The 18,303-nt window shown below is 31.3% G+C and overlaps 1 protein-coding gene across 2 annotated transcripts in view; it reads right to left on the bottom strand.

The window, feature by feature from the left end:
• Window positions 1-201: 201 nt before the first annotated feature.
• The window catches only part of LOC139503322 (von Willebrand factor D and EGF domain-containing protein-like), a 69,699-nt gene continuing 51,597 nt past the window's right edge, over window positions 202-18,303 (bottom strand). The window contains exons 18-31 of one of the 2 annotated variants that reach the window (XM_071293092.1): window positions 17,085-17,347; window positions 16,385-16,490; window positions 15,868-15,999; window positions 15,050-15,184; window positions 12,293-12,418; window positions 11,813-11,908; window positions 11,152-11,247; window positions 9,956-10,051; window positions 8,515-8,706; window positions 7,933-8,028; window positions 6,887-6,985; window positions 5,903-5,998; window positions 5,149-5,240; window positions 202-1,027 (exon numbers count right to left, since the gene is read on the bottom strand). In XM_071293092.1, the coding sequence (XP_071149193.1) occupies window positions 1,013-1,027; window positions 5,149-5,240; window positions 5,903-5,998; window positions 6,887-6,985; window positions 7,933-8,028; window positions 8,515-8,706; window positions 9,956-10,051; window positions 11,152-11,247; window positions 11,813-11,908; window positions 12,293-12,418; window positions 15,050-15,184; window positions 15,868-15,999; window positions 16,385-16,490; window positions 17,085-17,347 (1,640 nt within the window). In that variant the 3' untranslated portion in view covers window positions 202-1,012. The remainder of the gene's footprint in view (window positions 1,028-5,148; window positions 5,241-5,902; window positions 5,999-6,886; window positions 6,986-7,932; window positions 8,029-8,514; window positions 8,707-9,955; window positions 10,052-11,151; window positions 11,248-11,812; window positions 11,909-12,292; window positions 12,419-15,049; window positions 15,185-15,867; window positions 16,000-16,384; window positions 16,491-17,084; window positions 17,348-18,303) is intronic. The other variant, XM_071293094.1, reaches the window with a different exon arrangement.

Genomic DNA, 18,303 nt, shown 5'->3' with positions numbered 1-18,303 from the left:
ATAAAATTGTCCATATTTTGAGTTAAAGCTGATGAAGTTTTCTATAATTTTGATATAATTTGCCCAAAAGTAGTACAACACACTGTAAAAATTTCATTGAGAAAGCGCAGGTGGGATTTTTTGAATTTTCATTTACAGTATGTTCTAAAAGAAAAGCACTACGAAATAATTGTGGTCTCGGACCAACTTTAGAAGCTGGACTTCAAGAGTCTATGTATTATCCATGAATGTAGCTCCATAACTGGGGCTTCGGCACCCTACCCCATCTAATTTTGCTTCTGCCAAGCACACACTTTACTATATGAAAATCATTCACACAGTGTTATACTTACATGGAAAAAAGACTTATGCAAAATTGTATATGGTTATAAGTAAAAGAATATGACTAGCAGACAGAAAATGTTCAATAAATAAGTTCATATAAAATGCAATAAGATATGGTGAACCAAGAAAATTACATATGAAACACAAAATATTCACTTTCTATAAAAAAGAAAGTGCTTTACAAAAATCTACTTAAACTTTCTTATAATGGAACCCCCCTTTTTTTGGGATGATCAATATGCATTTGAATGGGCAGATATATTTTGGATCCCCTTTTAACCTTTTTGGCTTGATTCGCCCCTCATATTGTCACATGCAACCTTAGTTTCTGACATTTATCTTCTTTCTCAAGAAAGTAGCATGATATTATCAATTATCACAAAAAAAGATCACAGGAAAATACACAAAATAGCAATAATAATTTTTACAGTTCAGACAAAATTATTTAAAACAAGATATGTATAAGGTTTACATTTTGGCATCGATTTACATTTACAAACACGTTAAATATGGTCAAACTAGCAAATATTTCGTCTGCATAACTGTCAATTTCGACAGGAGTATTATCCAACACACAAACGAGCTTGGCTCTGTTACTTAGACCATAAACTGTCTCATATTTTTCCTGCTTCTTATAACGTAGTTTAATCTGGAATGTTTTGGAATTCTTGGTAATAAGGTCACTACTTCATCTTTTTCTTCTCTGTAATGAAAAAGGTCAAAGATATAGTTTAATCATTTCTTTTATATTAAAACACTGTCAAATGATTCACTTCTTTTTACTTATAGTATGCAAGATATCTATACACCTTATCGTTAATCCGGGCTGACCCGGCTGCTTGAACTTTTGACGTCAAACAACAATCACTTTTCCATTGTGGCGTCAGATATTTTGTTTTATAACGTCAAAATTTTACGGGAACCTGTGTGATATCCAGTAATGGCGGACAAATAGTGATAAGGTGTATTGTTAAAGACTATTTCTTGTCTTCTAGATGTTGTATGGTTGCTGTCTCATTGACATATAACATCCTTTTATCAATCAAAGAGCTGAAAGCTCTGAGGAAAAATGACGCCACTGTCTCTAATATTGGGATAGTTTTTATGCAAGTCTTGATTTTCACATACCTTAATTAGTTTAACAATGCAACATGTCTCGTAAGCATATAATTGATATTTGTATATGTGTGTGTGTGAAGTGAAGGTGACAACTGGCTGTGTTTTTTTAAAGACAAATGAATAGGTCAAGACTACCTGAATTGTACAAATAAATACCGTAGAAAGGCTTGTATATTTCTCACTGGTACATAGTCTGAATCTGTGTCCGTTCGCGCCCATTCACGTTTGCGCCCACTCATGTTTGCCCCCTTTCACTTTCACACCCTACATGTTCGCACCCAATCTTAATTGGTTTTGTGTTTAATAACTCTGTAAGCAAGTGTTTTCTTATAAGTATAATTGTTGTCATTGTCTCAAAAATAAAGTGTTGAATAAATCTTAATCATGTTTTGGATAGGGTATTGTTAAAAATAATAATAATCCTTTCTAAATAAAGTGGTATTTTGTCAACGTTTTATTTTGTGTTGAATAACTCTTAATCATGTTTTGGTTAGTGTATTGCTATAACTTTGTTTCATTGACTTGTTTCAAAATGAAGTGAGATTCTGACTATGTTTTTTTCTGTGTGTTGAATAAATTTTATCATGTTTTGGTTATAATAGTGGATTGCTATATTTTAGTTCCTATATTTTATTGCTTCGTTGTTTCAGATCAAAGGGACCAAGCTGTTAAAAACAATTATCTTTTGTGTTTTTCTTTTAAAATCTTCAATGTTTTACTCATACCAAGCTATAAATACATTCAGTATTTACACCAAAGCAATTTAAAACAACAATCATGATTTTCCAATTATTCAACTTGAATTAAAATTGGGCGTGAATGAGTAGAGTGCGAACGGACCTTGGGTGCGAACGTGCGAGCTGCGAACATGTAGGGTGCGAAAGTGTATTGGGCGCGAACAGACCTGATACCACAGTCTGAACCCCCTTCTCCCACAAAATATTAAGTAAATAATCTTTTTGTTACTGTTATCAAAGGTCTAATGAAACTCAGGTAATTTCAAACATTTGTCAAAGAATTCTAGTCAAACCGGTACCTGGTTAAATTGGCACCTGGACAAATCAGCACCTGGTTAAATCGACACCTGCTATAGTCAATTCGTCACCCATGTTAAATATATATTTTTAACAGTATTTTAAGCAAAAAGAGTAAAAATAAGAAAGGGGTTGCCAGAATTTTTTTCAGTATTTAAGCAAAAAGAGTTAAATACTAACTTTCACATTTTTGGGTGTTCATGTACATTTTGTATATATTTATTTTTCTCAACTAAATGACTTTTTTGGTGTATTTTTAATGATATATAATGTATATATGAGTAGTCCAAATAATTATTACGTCTGGCAAGGCTTTTTTTATTTCATTCTGGGACACCTTCCTATGACCGCAAGGCTATGTTAATTTTTTTCTGGGACGCCCAGAAAAAAAAAAATATCCTACCCAGACGTCATAATTATTTGGACTAATACATGAGATATTGGATATTTTTATGCATTATTTTAACCAGTTGAGCATTTTACAGGATTGTTGGTTTAATGCTGTTTAAATTTTACTGAAAAAAACACCTTAAATTTGCTAATTATTTGGCATGAAAGTTTGATTTATTGAAAGGGACTCATAGTTTTCCATTTTATTTTAATAATTGTCTAATTGTTAAAACAACAGTTGGGTAAGGGATTCGTTGTTTACCTTTATACACAACAACATATTCACTTTGGTTTCCTTATTTACCTAAATACACAACAACATATTCACTATGTACTTGGTAACAGTTATTAATTAATTGAATAGAAAATATTATTGGATGCCGAAGTGACGCCAAATAGGTGCCGATTTGACTAGATGCCAATTTAACCAGGTGCCGACTTAACTTGTACGTTTCAATTCCTCTATTTTCCATCATCAAAGAGAAGAAACTGCTTGAAAATGATTCTGGAACGCTTCATGATTGTTAAAATAAGTTTAATTCACTCAAATAACAATTTTGAAACTTGCGATGTTTAAACAGGAAGTTTCAAAAGCACGTGTAAAAGAAGAAATTAACCGGTGAGAGTGGAAATCTGTACATGACAAATATCACTATAGTACGACTTTGAAAGTAAAACAGTTCCATCCTTTTGTAAAACAGTCTTTAATATACCTATCACATTAATGTTTGAAGGGTCTTAAGCTTATTGAAACCATATAAGTCGGTATGAAACACCAAAACGGAATGAACAATAACCGATTACGTTTTGTAGTTTACAAATTCTAAACTGGTTCCCGTCAAACTACAACACTTTGTTCGAGTGTAGTGGAATACAAGCAGGAACCAGTTTGTTTGTATAGTAAATTATGAAACCGAGTGTAAACTGGTTCCTGGCTGATAACTACACAATGATCATGCATAATGATAACACAAGCAGATTCCAGCTTGTATGGAAAATAGTAAATACGAAACCAAGCGCGGTAGGCAGAGAAATGTTATGAAGTTCAGGTCGGCAGTTATGGAACAATGACTGCGTCATTTTCCAAAAATGTTCATGGTCATCGATTTTCCAGGATGAATGAACTATAGGATCTAAAGAGCCTATGTCGCTCACCATAGTAGATGTCATTTAAGGTTGTATGGGAGACTAAAATAAAAATGATGGAATTTGTTCATACTTTGCCAAAACGTAGGATCTATTGATATATGTTCAAAAATATAATAAAAATGATAGGTCACCATGCATTTTCTCAAGCTACAGGTTGTGACAAAATGACACATTTTGTATGGATTATACAGGAAAAAACAAGATTTTGTGATTAGAAACTAAACCAAAAATGATAGAAATGTAAAATAAGTTAGGAAAAGATAGCTTTCAGACAGTGCTTTGAGAATATCAAAAGAAAAGATACGGTCATTGTACGTTTTTTTCTGCCTATAATACAAAATATTCCTTTAGAAAATGCAGTTTAAGAGTTACCTCCCCTTAAAATGACAATTTAATTTTTTTATAAAAACAACCAAAAATAATCTACACTTGTAAAAATATCAATATTTATAAGTTATATTCTTATAAATTGGTTCTGTTAATTGAAAATTCACATTAAATAACTGCATTCCTTCATCAAATTTTGCTAACTTGATAGAAAATCTGTACCTTACGCTCTCTGATTTTTACAATCCAAGATGGCGGAAGACACCATACCACCTTAGGTGTAATAACTTCTATAAGACAAAATAATAGACAAAACTGGCATTTTACCCTATATTTTATTTTTAGTCATGGTGGTTATACATGTTGGTAGGAAAGGACATCGGACACATTTTTTAAAAATAATATACCCCAATGATGATTGTAGCTAAGTTTGATTAAATTTGGCTCAGCAGTTTCAGAGGAGAAGATTTTTAAACGTTAATGGAGGACAGACACCAAGTGAGATCAGAAAGCTCACTTGGCCCATTAGGCCAGGTTAGGTCAAAAATGCACATTCAAGTGATCGCTAAAATGACTGAAATGCCAATGAAAATTAGACAACTGCTTTATCTAAATATTCTAGATGTCCACTCCCCCTGCTCAATTTTCAGTCTACTTCTACTCCATTGCTACTTTATATAGTAATGTATAATAGTGTTCATAAGAGTTCAAAGGCATGCCTTCAACCTTAACACTTGAAACCCATGGTTAATATGATAAAACTCACAGCTTTCAGTACTATTAACTCTGACTCTCAAATACTTACTCTACAATATTTTCCTGTATAATATTTACGACACGTGCAGTAGTTTGTTGACGTGCACAGACTGCCATAGCCACACGGAGGGTAACATGAGGCTAAAAATAGATACAAATATTACAGAGCTTAAACAGTGTTATGTGGGAGTGAAAGTTTGAGTGAAAGAGGCAATTGTTAAATTGAGAATTATTAATTTAAATAGAAAAGTTCAATATTCCCATAAATTGAATATCCCCTAAAAATTAAACACCGTTTCCCTGATCCAAAATAATAATTCTTCAATTCCCAAGTTCAAATTAGTGTAAAATTAGACACAAAATGTTGGAAATTCCCAGCAAAAATAAAGGCCAAATTCAGACATCCCTGTATAAAGGTACTTCTGTCCCTCTCTTTACTCTTTCTTGGAATTAAGGGTAAAGAATATAGCAGCATAAAATGAGTCTTGATTAATGGATGAACATTCAATGCCATCTGTATGCATTGTAATTGCTGGAGGGTTTTATAAACTAACTCTTTATAGCGTTTAAAAATTGACAATTAAAATTAAAAATTAAAATTAGTAGGTTTGGCAAACTAAGTTTTTATGACTGAATACAGTAACATTCATTTTTAGTGGGAAATTGCTTTCCAAATAAAAACCTGAGTGCTAGCCAATGTTGGTGACTTTGTCACTTAGGTGATTTATGTAAGATGACTGATTTTTTTTCAACATTTTAACATTATGGGGAGATAATTCAGTTTTTTCATCATATTTACTTACGAAATTGACAAAATGGTCCCCAGTACTCAGGTGGACAGCGACATCTATTGGGTAAATAACAATAACCACCATTTTGACATCCAAGATGACATGTAGCTGAAATGAAATTTGAATCTTCAGATATTTCAAAATGTTCCATTTCTCAAGTTTAGTTTATTTAGTTAGTTTAAAGATATTTATTTATTGTGGATTGGGAAACAAGTTATTGCAACTTATATTAATCCCACTTTGCAGAATGCTTTAGGTAAGTCACTGTCTTACTTGAAATATCATTATAACAGTTTTAAATTAAATGCTATTGGTGATTCTTCTCAAAAACAACAAAAAATAATGTACCAAATAAATGTAAGATCAGACACAACTGTATATGGTAAAAGGTAAGGTAAAGTAATAATCTTAATTCACAAGTAACAACATCAATATTAATCAGATTGTCCTTTATATAGACCACTTATCTTAATTACTCATAATAAATTGATTTGTGCTGAATTGTCACATATATTTACATTAAAATAAGAAAATGTGATATAATTGCAAATAAGACCAAAAAAACTAAGGTATTTATGTAAACATTTTTCAAACAGGTCTTTTATCATAGAAATCCACTATAAATGGATATGATGGACAAAAAATTGTCTTGATGGTCCAAATTGCAATTTATTATACTACGATCTTTCTGTCTTCAGTTTCACTAAAATTATTATATTTCAAGATGATGAATTAAATAAAATTGACCAAAAATGGCCTCCAAGGAATTTATTATTTGACCTGCCTAAAAGTCCATAATTAAAATCAAATGGAATTCAAATTTAATTGTTTTACTATGCAGAACTTTTTTTCTCTGTGTGCTTAGGAACACTTTCTATATTTTCATATGAAATTTTTTCTTGTTGTATTGTGGGGACTGGGGACTGGGGATACAAATAATTTCATCATATTTTGATATCTATGAAATCAAAAATCACACGAATCAAAAAAACTTACGTCGTCTGCAATATTTGCCTTCCCATCCTGCCCTACAAACACATGCTCCAGGTCCAACACATCGCCCACCATTCTGACACATATTTTTCAAGCAATATTCTATAAGATAAATTTATAAAATACGATGATCACAAATACTGTAAAAGTTATTTTGTTTCTCAGGTACTTATTTTTCGTGATTTTCATGAATGAGTTTAAACACGAATTCAAATTCCCATTGAAATGTAAAATTTCCATTGAAATGTAAAATTTCCGTTTAGAACTAAAATGCTCTAATAATATCTGCAAATTTGAAAACCCAATGGAAACTAATCAAATTTTGAAAATCTACGAAAATCAATATCTGAACGAAAAAAAGTACCTTCACATTTAGCAAGTCACTTTTAATAGCAAAAACAAGAGCACACCTTCTTTCCTTATAATGATTGAGTTAATTCATGTTGAAAGTCTTTAAGATAAGGTTTTACTACAGATATCACAAATACTTGACAATTAAACAATGAAAATGAGCTGAAGGCCTTATGGTGACCTATAGTTGTTAATTTCTGTGTCATTTAATCTTTTGTGAAGAGTTGTCTCATTGGCAATCAAACCACATCTTCTTTTTAAATATATCAATTTGAGATTAATCCTGTCAAAACAAGAGAAACTGCAAGCTACTGCTCACTGATGATACTCCCACCATAAGTGGATAATTTTAAAATAGAGTAAAAATATGTAAGTGTTCAGTAAACTGAAAGTAATGTTGAGTGATGAATCTGAAAACTCAACACACTGTATATCTGACTTACATAAACCCTGAAATCAAATTTCAGGAATCCTTGAAATGTAGTTCCTGAGAAAAATGTGACGAAAAAAATTCATGGGACGGGAGGACACACAGACCAACAGACAAACAGATGGATGAAAGGACTAACAGATGAACAGACAGAGGTAAAACAGTATACCTCCACTTTTTATAACCCGTGTTATAATAAGTTTACCTAGCTATGATTACACATACCAAATATCCTTACAACAGCAGTCACCATGGTTACAATACTTACTTAACTGACATTGTAATCCTGCAAACCCTGGGCGACACTGACACTGGTTCCCTGCTATACAGTAACCACCATTTTCACAAGAAGGATAACAGAATGCTGAAATACAAAACTTCAATGGTCAGTTTCAGTGATTTTTAAGGACATTGGTAAAAATATTTTATTATCGATAAATGTATAAAAAAAAAACCACAAATATACCAGACAGAAACAATTTCTACAAATAAGTTGGTTTTGTTCATTTTTCTGCACTTCTGTTTTTATAACCTGAATAATTCTGCTCTTATTTTCAGCTGCTTTACCATAGTTAAAGCCTGAAGGCCTACTCAAGCAATCATTTGGAATTTTCACACCTGTTCTTTTGTATTTCATCCTTTTAACAAAATTGTGTCCATTGTACATGGATGCCGCACACGCACTATCATTTTCTGTGTTCCGTAGACCGTGAAATAAGGGTCAACTCTAATTTGGCATTACAATTAGAAATAATTTCATCAGCTCTTATTAAATGAAAAATGTTAACATTTAATGTTTGCAGAGACTTTTCAACTCAAAATAAACAGATGTTAAATGAGCAAAACAAACCATTTTCACACTGACGGCCATGGTATCCCATGGGACAGTAACAAACCCCTGGACGGACACACACACCTCCATTAATACAGTCTGGTTCACACACAGCTTGTTCACAAAAGACTCCTTTGAACTGTTCTGTACACCGACATCGGTTAAATCCAACGCAAGTTCCACCATTGAGACATGTGATAGAACATGATTCTGTGAAAATAAAAAAAAATAAAGAAATTGAAAGATGAGAAGAGGCCTTCTATATGGTAATTTTTTTCTCATTGTTGAAGGTTGTATGGAGGCGTATAATTGCTTCCCACCACTTCATTTTAAATCTAGTGGAAAGTTGTCTCATTTATATTGCAATCTGACATTTGTTTCTTTTTTTGAATTTCATTTTTAAAGGAGTAGGGGCAATAAGGTCCTTATTTGGCCCCAAAATTACTGCAAATTTAAAAGTTATCATACATATTCTTAAATAACTGAAAACTTGACGAAGGTATAAGGTACTAAGAAAAACAAAACAAATTTGACATCCAACAAGTTGCCATGGCAACAAATCATGACTTAATTTGCCTATTATGTTAAATTTCGTGATTTTCCTTGTTTTTTCATCAAATTTTAAGTATATTTCAGATTGAAAAAGTATGTGTGCACCCAAGAAAGAATTTATATTTGGTGAGATTATGCCAATAGTTATAATAAAACTTCTGTTAAATTATTTTGTTGTTTCTTGACTGAGTAGGATGTTTCTACAACGGAAAAAAAGATAGAAAACTGCATAAATTCTGTATTTTTTCATCGTTTTTGTGAAAACAGCATATATTATGACGTAATTGTGATGTCATCAGATAAAAATCTTTATGTTTTTCATTTATATTTCTTGACCCGATGCATTTCTAAACATTATGTGCCAATTTGAAATGGTTATCAAAAATTTATTTTATTGCACCAAAACTAGGCCTTAAGGCCCCTAATCCTTTGTTTTATCTATTCCCACAAAATCCTTGAAAATGTGTAGCGCAAAATAATGAGGAATCCACATGCATGCAGTAATCTTTATGTAATGACCTTGAATTTATCTATATCCTTTTTCAGAGGCCACTATTTATATGTCCCTGAAACTTACCTATTTCACATCTATGACCTCTGTAGCCAGATAAACAGGCACACAAGTTCACTCCCCTGAACTCACCTATTTCACATCTATGACCTCTGTAGCCAGATAAACAGGCACACAAGTTCTCTCCCCTGAACTCACCTATTTCACATCTATGACCTCTGTAGCCAGATAAACAGGCACACAAGTTCTCTCCCCTGAACTCACCTATTTCACATCTATGACCTCTGTAGCCAGATAAACAGGAACAAAAGTTCTCTCCCCTGAACTTACCTATTTCACATCTATGACCTCTGTAGCCAGATAAACAGGCACACAAGTTCTCTCCCCTGAACTCACCTATTTCACATCTATGACCTCTGTAGCCAGATAAACAGGCACACAAGTTTTTTCCAAGACAAGATCCACCATTGGCACATCCAAGGGGACATAACTCTTTAAAAACATAAAAAATTATATTAAAATTTAAAGACAGACAAAAACCAAAACTTGTTTTCCTTTCATATAATGCTAAATTAAGTTCTTTGGTATGTTAACAATACTTTGTAAAATGCAACAAAGAAACATTTGGTATTTTGACATTTGCGAATTAATCCCCTGCTTTAATTAGCAATTTATACCATAAAGAGACCTTAGCCTCATTGTTAAAGCACTATAGGATATTGACAATCACTATTTGTGCAATAGTATGTTTTGATAAAATAAAAAGAAATAAGTGTTTACACTATATGCATGTACCATAATTTCTATAAAACTTACCTATAAGAGAATAAATTATTCCATCTATTTTTAAAGATTAAAAAAAAAATCTATTCCAAATCACAAATATATACAACTTGAAATCTTCCTAATGAAGATCATATAGAATAAAAGCTAACTAAAGGCAGTAGATTAAATTGGTACATTTTGGTCAGATGGTTATTCAGGTAATGCTAAGCAGAAATAGGCTGAAGGATGTACTTAGGTGAGGTTTTGGAATTTGTGTCAAATTTTCAGACTCCTTGGTGTTTTTCCATACAAAACAAGGTAAAATATTTTGCCCCATAACACCCATTTATGCTTTCTTATAAGACTAAATAGCTCATGAAAGGTCATTTACCAAAATTTTAGAAGATTCTTAATTTTCTTTCTTTTGTTTTAGGACCCATATGATACCAAAGCAAACATAAGGTAAAAGTCCGAGTCAGCCTTTTCCCGCCATATTTTAAATCTCAAATATCTCAAAAAGGAGTTCCATGACCTATCAATATTTTTAGCTTATTTTTATCCTTAAAGAATACTCTACAAGCTTATAGTATCAATTTTAAATTCTTGATTTATTAATTTTCACCTAACCTCACCTAAGTACATCCTCAAGTGCCCTAAGCTTTTGGTCATAAAACTATACTCAGAACTCGTAGTACAAAATCTGTGCTTGAAACACCAAATTAGTATTTTGATCAGTTGAATGTTGAGTCTAAGTACGATAATCTTACCAGAAATTTTAATGACAGCACGGTCGAAGTTATTATTTACTGTTGAATCATTAACATTACCTGTTTCACAATACTGCCCCGTATAACCCGGAGGACAAAAACACTTGTCTGGTTGGTAACAAAAGCCTCTATTCTGACACTGGATTCTACATATAGCTTGAAGTAAAAGAAAGAGAGGTTATAGATTTGGTTGACCAATTGTTTCATACTTGTAAATATTGTATTTTTCATGGATATTTGATTTCATGATTTTGCTAAAGTCAGTGCATGTTTGGAATTTGATTTGACTGTCATACAAGTGAGAGGTTTAGCGCTATAAAACCAGGTTCAATCCACCATTTTCTACATTTAAAAATGCCTCCACCATGTCAGGAATATTACAGTTGTTGTCCATTCTTTTGACGTGTAATATAATTTGATTTTGCCATTTGATTAGAGACTTTCTGTTTTGAATTTTCCTCGGAGTTCAGAATTTTTGTGATTTTACTTTTTTTTACCACTTTACATATTTAAATTTCTGGTTCACCTTTTATTTTGTGGATAGTTGTCTCATTGGCAATCATACCACATCTTCTTTTTTATATTTACCCATTAAATCCACTAAAATTGGTATTTCTCATTAAATAATGAAATAAATACTATAACATAAGAAATAAGTAAACAAATCATTTTTTATAGCAATTTGCTCGTAGATATTTACAAAAAACATAATTTTAAATACCCTGACTGCATCCTGGTCCCTGGTAACCATGACGACATCCACAAACACCTGGCTGAGTACAAATCTTCCCATCTTTACATGGTGGAAAACAGAATGCTGCAAATTTCAAAAAGAATCTGTTAAATTCCTGCTACATAATTAAATAGATTTGTATAAGAAATAAATATTAAAATAACATCTGTATATCATAAACCATTTGTGATTTTGTTTTCCGCATATTTTCTCTTTCATGTGCTAAGGCTAAGAAAATCCTAAAATATTTACAAACCGTCTCTTATCTTTGTTAATGATGAAAGTAGAAGGTATTTAAGGTCCTAGAAATTTAAATATTAAAAGGATAATATTCCTACAGAGTAACATCTGTCATTGCAATAATTTCTGAATTTACAATAGGTTCATATTGTGGCTCCCTGCTGATATTTTTTATATTAATGTCAATGTGAAAAAAAACTAAAAATCCCAAAATGCATTCATACTCACCTTGACACATAGTACCATTGCCTATGTAACCATGGGGACAGTTACCACAGCTATATCCAGGATAATTCAAACTCTCTTCACAAGTAACTAGATCTGAGCACATTGTTTTTTCACAAGCTTTCTCATCTAAAAAAAAAACTAAATTGAATTATATTTCAAAGATCGTAATAGACATAATTTCCAATACTCAAAAGCCTCACATTTTGACATTAACAAGAATGTGTCCATAGTACATGGATGCCCCATTATCATTATCCATGTTCAGTGGACCGTGAAATTGGGGTAAAAACTTTAATTTGGAATTAAAATTAGAAAGATCATATCATAGGGAACATGTGTACTAAGTTTCAAGTTGATGTGACTTCAACTTCATCAAAAACTACCTTGACCAAAAACTTTAACCTGAAGTGGGACGAACAGACGGACGAAAGGACAAACAGACGAATGAACAGACGGATAAACAGACCCACAGACCAGAAAACATAATGCCCCTCTACTATCTTAGATGGGGCATAAAAAACTTAAATTTTCTAGAGTGAAAAAGTAACATATATATATATATATATATATAAATATATATGTTACAGGGAATTTGTGAAATCAGTGATTTTGTAAAATCACTGAAATTTCAGGGAATTTGTAAAATCACTGAAATTTCAGGGAATTTGTAAAATCACTGAATTGATTAGTGATTTTATAAAATCCCTGATTTTGACTAGTGATTTTACAAAATCCCTGAAATAATTAAGATCTTTTTTACAGATTCACTGATTAAATTCAGGAAATTTGTAAAATACATTCATTCAATTTTATTAAGAATTTTTGTGAAACAAGACTACAACAGTAACACTCAATAAGTTTGAGGTTAATCTAGTCTTTATTTTAATATTAAGAGAACGGTTTTCATTCACAAAACAACTGACATACTGTAGAACAATGGCCCTGGTACAAATGTCTTGAAATCAAGAGTAAACATACACAATAAAGTTACTTCAAATAATTGAGGTAAAATTAAAGTGCAACATATGGAACCAGGGAAAATATGATAAACATTTTGGAATATTTTGTCATTGAGCCACAGAAAGAAGACAAAACAAGCTCTTATCACTACCTTGTTTGAAAGAAAGTTTCTGTATATTATAGTTTTCTGTACAATTACTGTAGAAACTAAAACCAATTATATCAATTTTTTTCAATCAAATATAAAAACGGTTGATTGCTGTCATTAGAGAAGAAAAACACATATGTAAGGTATAAGAAATTAAGTGGGTTAGGGTATGTGATCCAGTGGCAAATATTACATGCATATCAGATCAAGAACATCTTATTGCTGCATGAAAATTGATATATAAAAAGCAAATAAGTGTTGTATTATTAATTTGCTGCCTACAAAATAACATTTATATTCACAAAATAATAATAAAAAAAAAAAGACCACAGTAAAATACTTTGATTTGTACTTGCATGTTTATGAATAGATTAATCTAACCAAGCAAAAATAAACAAAGTTTTACCTACTTTGGTCATTTATCAGACACATGTATTCTATCACAAAGTGGTATAACTTTGAATAAGTTTTAAAAAATTTTCAACTCTTTTAATCCAAATAAAGTAAATATTTTGTTGATAAATGAAGGTATGAAGTTGTTCAATGTGGAGATTTGAAAAAAATTGTTAAAAACGATATTCATCAAATGAAGATGTTTAAAAATATTATGTATGTCTTGAAGACATGTACAGCATAGTTTAAGACAATTCACATATCAATAGCTTATAGTGGAAAGGATGTCACCCAAACTTGTCTTGCAAAAATAAGCAAATTCAGAGTGGTCTTAATACCCGTTTATATGCCTTTTATTCATTATCATTATACACAAGTTCTAGCTCATAGTGTTTATTAAACAAATATATTTCTAAATCATTAGTGATCATTCATTTGGTCTATCTTTTATATTAAGAAAAACACATTTCTAATAGCATGTTATACTTTATTGTAATCAGGGATTTTACAAAATCCCTAGCTCTATTGTCAGTGATTTTGTTAAACCCCTAACAATTTCAGGGATTTTACAAAACCACTGAAACTGTTAGTGATTTTACACAATCACTGATTAGTCCAGTGATTTTACAAAATCCCTGATTTTACAAATTCCCTGTAACATATATACATATACAACTAGTCTAAACATCAACCCAACAATGTAAGATATATGTAAATTTGCTTTCGCAAATTTTTTGTTCTTCCTTCACCGGGATTCGAACCCATGCTTCTGAGATATTGTGACACCAAATCGCCTGCACTGTAGCCGTCCCGCTAGACCACATGACCACCTGGGTATATCAAAAGCAAGATGGTATCAATACAAAGGGGGGAAACTTCAGCTCTTAATACCAGCAATATCTGTACCACTATCCACCATGTCAAATAAGCTATTTTCATATTACCGACTTTTGACACCAGAGTTATAGACAGTGAGTCAGTCATAAGAAAATGGTCTATTCTTTACTGTTATTTCATTATTATTCTAGGGAAACTAATGTTGTGGGTAAATGTGAACCATGTACCAGTAAAAATTTAGTATAGGCAGACTTTAGCAAAACAATAAAATGAATTATCCACGAAAATAAATAAATCTGAAGTATGTTAACAACATAAAGGGAAGTAACTATTAAACCTACCATTTCTATAACATAAAGGGGAGTAACTCTAAAACCTACCATTTCTATAACATAAAGGGGAGTAACTCTAAAACCTACCATTTCTATAACACTTTTCACCATTCCCATAATAATATTTGGGACAAGCACCACAGACAAAGCCTTGATAAGGACTATTCAGGTCTTTACACATTACACCAGGGAAACATGGTTGTGAGGCACAAGTCTTTCTACCTGAAAAATACAAAGTATTGTAGAATCAGAAATTATAGCAACGTTTTTATGAATGTGAAAGTATTAGGTTTGCAATAATAAAACTTGCATATTTTATAATTTCAGTTGTGATTTTCCTTCCAAAAATTTCTTTAACTGCATTTATTAGATCTCTCATTTTTACCTGACAGTGAATTAAATTGCAATAATAATTTAAATACACACAATAATTTCATAATTTACAGTGCTTAATGCTTATCTTAAATATATCCAAATTCTAAAATCTTTTGCTTGTAATTTATACTCAGTAAAATTATCATAATTATTGAGATGACTTTAATATCATTGAACAATAAAAAGGTTCATATTAGATAAATATCTAATTGTAATGGTTTATAAATTGAAAACAATATTATTTGTGAAGGACTTTGATACACAATCTATTAATATTGCTAATTCAGTACATGAATTTTAAAGAGAAAAAAAAAGAATTTACCTAATTAGCAACTTGAAATATCTTCTCTTTATAAAAAACATTCCTATCTAGACTGTTCTTTGACCTATAATGGTTTACTTTGATAAATTGTGACTTGGATGGAGAGTTGTCTCAATGGCACTCATGGTCTCATACCATAACTTCTTATATCTAAGCACTTTACTTTTATCAACCAATAAAAGCTATCTATCATACCACAAGTACTTACAATTAACTCCATCGCCTTGGTAACCATCAAGACAGGTACCACATGTATAAGATTCAGATGTCTCTGTACAATGAACTCCAGGGAAACATGGGTCACTATGGCAACCATTTACTTTGGTCTCACACAATTTCCCTGGAATAAACATTATAGCATTATTATTACTCAGTGTAGAAATTTCAACTTCACAGAATCATAGTTACAGAAGAAGGCAGCAAATTACAATAGAATTTAATAATAAATCATATTCAATGTTCAGTTGACCTTCAAATTGGGGTCAAAACTCTAATTTGGCATTTAAATTAGAAGTATCATATCATAGGGAACATGTGAACTAAGTTTCAAGGTGAATGGACTTCAACTTCATCAAAAACTACCTCGACCAAAAACTTCAACCTGAAGAGGAAAAACTAACAGACAATCAAACAGATGAACTAAGGAACAGAAGCACAGCCCGAAAAACACAATGTCGCTAGGGCGGGGCATAAAAATAATAATGATTGTGTTGTAGTGACTTTACCTGTGAAAGATGATGAACAACTACAGTTATAATCTGTTCTATTTTTAGTAACAACTTGATTTTCACAAAGTCCACCATTTTGACAGGTACACTGTTTAACAAGTACCTATAATAAATCGTTTATACAACTGTATAAAAGAGGAAATTCATCATCAAATTTTTTTTATACAATATTTTTTTTCAGTATTTCAAATAATAGTGATTGCATGTTGTTTAGCAGTTGAATTCAATTTTTGTAGTAAGGATCTTTTCTGTAATTTTTTTTAATCCATGAAATGTTAGATTGAAAATATTTTGAAAATATTTTTAATTCAATATTATTTGTGGGATAACATTTTTGTCATGGTTTTCAAGGCTAAAGGTAAAACACAAAGTACAAATTCTGTATACTGTAAATTCAGAAATTATTGCAATGTGTTTATTATTGCGACAGGGTTGTAAAAGCAATAATTTAAACTCTCATTTTGAACATTTTTAAATGAATTAAACAGGATTTTTAACAATATTCCAAATATTAAAATCACATTTTAGTCTAAAATGACAAAATCTCAATAATAAATGCACATAATAATTTCTGAATTTACAAAATGCTTGTATGCAAACTATGGCAATTCCACGGAACAAAATTATCCATGAAAATACATTTTTTTCTCAATCTCTTTCATTAGAGGTTTTAATCGACTTTCTTAAGAATACTCACTGTTAATACAAAAGTACTAGATGCTCCACAGCTGTCGGTAACATTTATCACAAAATTATATCGTCCATCCCTCTTGGTTGGTTCTGATAACTGGACATTCCAAGTGAATTCTCCTGAAGTAGAAACCATAGCACCCTCGTCATTACTACCATAGTAGATATCCATGTTCTCTGGATCTCTGGCTGTGATATTAGTCTTTACTGTGTCCCCATTAATGACTGAAATAGTCGACTGGTCTGGTTCCAATGTTGGAGGAAAATTGTCTGAAAATATAATCAACAATAAAAGTAATCAAGAAAAGAGCGGTTCCATTGTTTTTGTGTGTTTGTTGTTGTTGCTGTGCATGTATTGATTTTGTGTCATGGATGGATACCCCCTTTCCTTTGTTTTTGTATTATAATAACTTGTCAAAACATCCAAAGAATAATCTTTATATGTGATCAAGGTGAATTTGAATCCATTACATTTTATTTAATATTGAAAAAAAAAGAAAAATTTCCTTAAGAAAAAAATCATCAAAATCAAATAATGTGCACATGGATTATGTTGTCATTTCTATGCATAAAATTCTAAAGATTTAAATTCACACATTTACAACTTGATCAATCTTTAGTTTTCAATGTTGTGTATTATGTTCTGTTTTGTGTACTGTTGGTTGTACGTCTTTCTGTCTTTTTCTTTTTTTTGCCCTGATATTGTGGACTAATGAGTTTAAATGTATCTTTTGCCTCCCTTTATCAATAAATAGCTGCCCCATGAGCGCATGATAGACCCGCCGTCTTGTGTGCAATAATCATAAATAGTTTCCGAGATGCAGTGTGACATGTGAAAATCCATCTTTCTTAACAAAAAAAATAAATAATAACTCTAAAATAAAATTTTGAATCATCACCCAAAAGTATACAGATCTTCAGATATATATAACTAAGAAGTGTGTAAAGTTTTAAGCAATAATCATAAATTGTTTTTAAGATACAGCTTGACATGTGAAAGCCCCCCCCCCTTTTTTTACAAAAAAATCAATATCTCTAAAATAAAAATTTGAATCAAAATCAAAAAGAATACAGATCTTAAGGTGGTATGGGAGTCTAAAATAAAAATGATAGAATTTGTTCATTCTTTGCCAAAACGTTGTATCTATTGATACATGTTGAAAAATATAATAAAAATGATAGGTCACCGCGCATTTTCTCAAGCTACAGGACGGAACAAAATGACA

The sequence above is a fragment of the Mytilus edulis genome, chromosome 14, assembly GCF_963676685.1.
Source record: "Mytilus edulis chromosome 14, xbMytEdul2.2, whole genome shotgun sequence".
Taxonomy (NCBI): domain Eukaryota; kingdom Metazoa; phylum Mollusca; class Bivalvia; order Mytilida; family Mytilidae; genus Mytilus; species Mytilus edulis.
Note: the sequence above shows the minus strand (reverse complement) of the source record. Positions and strands in the feature narration are given on the sequence as shown.